The 5,472-nt window shown below is 45.6% G+C and overlaps 1 protein-coding gene across 1 annotated transcript; it reads right to left on the bottom strand.

Moving 5' to 3' along the window:
• Positions 1-1,355: 1,355 nt before the first annotated feature.
• Positions 1,356-4,222, bottom strand: LOC119274376 (putative F-box protein At2g33200). The gene is made up of 2 exons (XM_037555069.1): positions 2,993-4,222; positions 1,356-2,302 (listed from the first exon to the last, which is right to left on the bottom strand). Exon 1 carries the CDS (start codon positions 4,209-4,211, stop codon positions 2,997-2,999), a length of 1,215 nt encoding a protein of 404 aa, XP_037410966.1. The 5' UTR covers positions 4,212-4,222; the 3' UTR covers positions 1,356-2,302; positions 2,993-2,996.
• Positions 4,223-5,472: the final 1,250 nt, after the last annotated feature.

The following is a 5,472-nucleotide window of genomic DNA, read 5'->3' as shown; positions in this document are numbered from 1 at the left end:
AGGAACTGACAAGTCGATACATTCGACGCCACATTGGTGAGGAGCAGGATAACCAGGGCGAAGATGGCCACCCCGGTCAGCGTGTCGATCCACGCATAGGGCTCCATTCACTCCTAGAACATGCTTGGAATTCTGGTCTTGTTGAAGCCATCCACGATGACGAACATCCCACAGAAGAAGAGCAGCAGTGGGTAGGAAACCTGAAATTTTGTTATTCAGCAATAAGAAACAATGTGGCACCAGATAAACCAACACCATGGCACCATCGGTTGAATCTTGGCCCTTGATTGGACATGGTTATGAAGCTTTGATGCAATTACTAACTGTATGAGATATATAGTCAGTAAACTAAGAAATAGGCGGCTACGAGCAACTGCGACGAAAACACAATCAATTGGACGTGAGTGGGTCATATGTACGTACTCTCTCCGTTTTTATTTACTCTGCATATTAGAGTTCACTGAAGTAAGTTTATAGAAAATAATATAAACATTTATCATAACAAATCTATATGATGTGAAAGTACATTCAATAATAAATCTAATGGTATTAATTTGTTATTGTATATGTTCATTTTTTTTAATAAACTTTGTCAAAGTTTCCAAATCTTGACTTTGACCAAAACTAATACGCGGACTAAATAAAAACAGAGGGAGTACGGTCCTCATAAAAGTGTTTGACCAAATTTGACCAACCCTGAATATTTTGATTCTATGGTTGAAAACCTCAAAGTATTGGCTAGATTGTCTGCAATCTCGGGCACACACATCCACCTGGCATGCACACAATCTACTAATCTGATCTACCTCCAATATCGAGAAATTGTTGGCCGCGATCGTGCCATGTACTACCACAACAAAGAGTGAGAATTCGATGCGGGAGGGAATCCTGTGATATCATAAGGCAGTTGTAAGTAATACATATTGAATTAGTGTGCGGGACTAATCTGAACACATTCCATGTAATAGAAGGTACTCCCTTCATACCATAATATAATACTCCCTCCGTCCGGAAATACTTGTCCTAGAAAGGGACTAGAAATCAAGTATTTCCGGACGGAGGGAGCATCATTTTTCAAGCTAGGGAGTAGTTCAGACTTCAGAGGTAAGTAGAGGCATCCGATAGTTTGCGCACGAGATGATAGATTGTTTGCGTGCGGTAGTATGTACTTAGTTAAGAGAAACTAAACTTCACATTGCAGATTGGTCGACACTATCAACAGAACTATTAATACTTTCTCTATGTTTTAAATTTCATTATTTCTAAGTAATGACTAAATTATGTAGCTTACATTGCAAGTACCAAGTCCGGAATGGAGAAGTGAGAACTTTCTCACCCGGTAAACTTCCGCGTGAAACAAAAAAAAAAGGAAGGTGTGTTATTACAGTTGTCCCACATAATTACAGTTGTCCCATACTTGGTCACATCCAAGGTCTAGAAGTAAGTTTCAGTGGGAGTTCAATGTATAGTGTCAAGGTAAAATCATAAAACAACGAAATAAGAAGGTAAAATCCTCATGAATCTTCTCAATGCCACAGGAAAGGGCGCAGCGGAGTACAGCAGGATTTTAAATCCGTCTTAATGAGATGCGTATGTGTCAAACCTAGAGTTTTTGATATCTCTACAAATGAAGAAGCTGCTGGAGTTGAAGGGCGGCAAAGATGCCAATCTGCCTCGGCTTTGCAGAAAAATCATGTTTCTCATCCTTATGCGGAAAACATCATAAAACAACGAAATAAGAAGGTAAAATCCTCATGAATCTTCTCAATGCCACAGGAAAGGGCGCAGCGGAGCAGGCATTTCTAGGAAGTTAAAATGCCACTGAAAGTTTCGTGTGTTTGAACAATTTAATCCTGACCTTGTTGGCATGTGGACCATAAGAGGCTGCTGCCACTGTAATCAACATGGACATGTCACAGTGAATTAAAAGATTTAAGACGCTCCCATCCTGCAGGTTAAGCCCATATAGACCAGCCTTCGGTTTAAGCTAATAGAAATGCAAGAATAGTTCTGGAGTAAATTATTGATGAGAAGCAAGAGCATTCTATTCCCACTGATATCTGGTCTTCTTCGCAGAGCAACTTCGATTTCAGCCACCATAAACATTATTTTCTCCTTCCCCTAGGGAACATTTTCCTAAATCCTTCGCCAGGCTGACCACCAGATAAATTAATTCTTTCTGCTTGCTTGCCCTAACAAAAACAACAGCTCAACGGATATCTCCAGTCAGAATAGTTCTGTAGTAAATTATTGATGAGAAGCAAGAGCATTCCCTTCCCAGTAACGTCCTTATACTGGAAACCTGTCAGTTTGGATCAGTCAGCGGTAAGTATAACATATAAAATATCATTTCGTGCGAAGCAAAAGGAGAGTGTACTGTATAGGTGTACGCGAATTATGGACCTCATTATATAGTGAGGGTAGAAACTGAGAGGCAAATAATGTCCTACTTCAAGTGGATGTCAATAGAATAGCGACAGAGAAAACTTCTCTAAAGTCCTTGCAATTAAAAGTTGTATTGTATTACTCCATCCGTATCTAGACAAATCTAAGACAAGATTTTTGGGACGGAGGGAGTACAGTACTCCCTCAGTCCCATAATATAAGACGTTTTTTGACACTACACATTATGGAAATGTTGAGCAGTCAATTCAACATAAAACCAAGTATTTGTATAAACAGAGATTTGTGCTGAACATCGCAAAACATGATGGCTTACCACCGAACAGATACTCAAAAAAATTGCTGGCTACCCACAGGGGCAACGGATTAAAAAAATCCACCGCCCCCTTCTTAAATCAGAGGTGCATTTTGCTGTGTATATGGTATCGATGAAACACCCTGTCAATGTGTCATATCTTTAACATACTATGAAAATGTTGCAAAATAACTAACAGATACTCAGAAACAAAGAATCAGGAAATCAAACCATATCAGCTTACACATCGAGCAAAGGTAAATATGAACTAATTAGTATGTGCAAGAATCATACCTAGCTATTTGTGGATCTTATTAAAATTTGGAGTGATCCATACGGGAACTGGCCAATTCAACCATGGTTGGGGAGACACCACATCATTGGCAATTAAACCCTCCAAATTTAACATTCCAACATCCCGACGATTGTCTTTCGCATCCAGCAGCCAGTACTCGTCATCATCAGTGAAATAGACATGGTTCCGCAGCAGGCTTAGGTAGTCCTTTGTGGAAAGGCAACAAGTGTAGTTGCGCCCGATGAACAACGCGTCATCCCCCAAATTCCGCACACGAACTGTCTGCTGCTTTTCAAGGTCAGCCCTGTATATCTCAATACCAACTGTATGCATCTCTTCTTGCTCACCACTTGTCTCCCTCTTGTACCTCCATATTTGCAGCACACTGCCAGACGAAGTCTTGGATATGTACATATTATATGCCTCGAATGGCGAAGTGTCCTTGAAAATCATATCTCGGGCGGCACGAGGACCTTCAATGGCGTAGCGATGGATCCCTCCGAGGAGATTCATCGCATAGAGCGCGCCGTCGTCGCCAAATATGCAGTCGGAGTAGTGCGGTGGTTCACCGGGTGCCGAAGGGATCCAGTGCCACTTGTCATCGCCGACCCTCGCGAACGAGAGATCCCTATAGGGATTGTGAATCACCACGGCAGTGCAATCCCCCAACGCGGGGTCGCCGGACAGTACGACCTTGAGATATAGGACACCCCGGAGCTCGTCTAAACCATAGGGCTGTGGTTCGTCGCCGTGAAGTGAAAGGTCGTACCTTTCGAGGTTGCCGTTGCGGTCGAAGACGGGGCTCACCTGCTCGATGGTGGCGACGGAGGGGAGCGCGACCTGCTCGCCGGTGGCGGGGTTGAGGAGGTGGAGCTCGGAGCGGGCGTCGGCGGTGACGAGCCAGCCGTGCGAGGAGCCGACGATGTTGCGCTCCCCGATGGGGGGGTCCGGGAGGCGCGCCCTGTAGGCCTTCTTGTCGGCGAGGCTGAAGAGCTCGGCGGCGCGGGGGCCGGCGGCGGCGCTGGTGTAGAGGAGGCAGGGGGTTTGGGGGCGGCGGTAGATCCCGAGGCGACGGAGGGCGCGGGCGGTGGCGCGCCAGGCCGCGCAGACTGCGGCGGCGCGGAAGAGGTCCGGGAACTCGAGCTCGCCGAGGACGGTGGTGAGGACGTCTGGCGGCAGATTGGACCAGTCGGGGCCGGCCGCCGTCGGTTCCTCCATTGGACAGGGGCGCACGCGATGCAGGGGAGCAAATCGCTCAAGGTTCCCTGCTTCCCCCCCATACAGATAAGAAACTGAATTTCTTTTACAACAAACAATTTGAAATTCTACATTCAGAATACAAAATATTTGTGAAGAAAAAACATTCCTGATACTCAGAATATTATTTTTGACAGCATTTGAAGTGTGAAATTTTTGACAGCATTCCTGATACTCAGAATATGGGTGAAAGAAACAAAATCGATGCTTCAAAAGATTATTTTTGACAGCATTTGAAGTGTTGATTTTGTCAATATTTTTTCCAGACCTCCATGAATATGATTTCCCCATGAAATTTGCACGCAGAATCAGACTCTCCAAAGAGAATAAAGCATATCTCCAAACATATCTCAGGTAGAGGGTCCTGAACTAGGCGTCTATATACAAAGGTAATAAGGACATAAGATTTTACTCAGAATCACTCCAAAGAGATTAAAGCATATGTCATGTTTGTGTTTTGTTTTCTTTTGATATAGGATAAAGTACAGATGATCTACCCTAAGATTGTTGTGTGTCCTAGATACCGGGAGGGTTTGGGGTTACAACACATTAATTGGCTACGTATGAGGAAACTGAGTCTCCGACGAATTCTACACCTTGGAGTACACGACAAGTCTTCGAGAGCCTTCCATGTTATGCATCACGGGCCACCTGTCGTGGCCCAATCCGAACCGACGTGGGGGTTCTCGGCAAGGCCCACCAGGCCAGGAGACGACGTGGTGAGAGACCCATAGTCACTCAAACCCTGGTCGCCACCGCATCTACTTCACCTGTCGTCGCCGCCAGGGCACGCTACCGGGCAAAGCCCGTGCAACGCTGATAGCAGCAGGGAGGTCCTGATCAGGGAGCGGCCTACTTGTGGATGTGTTGGAGGGTTCTGACGGGATGGGCGAAGGAGATGTGTGCTCGAGTGGCAGTCTTCATCAGACGGTGCTCGACAATGTCGTTCGTGATCCGGCGACAATCCAGTGGCTGTCCGGCCTATCTAGTTCATCGGAGGGGAGTCGGTGCATGGTCCTACAAGGCAGCAAGCTGGAGATCAGACCTGGACCTGTCGTGCAACGGCATGGGTGATTTTTAAGGACACTGACATCCCGCCGCTGCTTCTACAAGCTCCTGGGTTTACAAAAGTTTGCTCCGTCAAGACGAAGGCCCATAGGCTCCATCGGGCTATTCTTTTGGCACATTACCAGTGGATGCAGAGGGAAGAAGACTTAGCCTC

This window comes from Triticum dicoccoides, chromosome 3B (genome assembly GCF_002162155.2).
Source record: "Triticum dicoccoides isolate Atlit2015 ecotype Zavitan chromosome 3B, WEW_v2.0, whole genome shotgun sequence".
Taxonomy (NCBI): Eukaryota; Viridiplantae; Streptophyta; class Magnoliopsida; order Poales; family Poaceae; genus Triticum; species Triticum dicoccoides.
This window is presented reverse-complemented; position numbering and strand designations above follow the sequence as displayed.

What these genes read in the sequence shown, in the direction of transcription:
- LOC119274376 (XM_037555069.1), bottom strand. Translation starts at nt 4,211, where the DNA reads ATGGAGGAACCGACGGCGGCCGGCCCCGACTGGTCCAATCTGCCGCCA.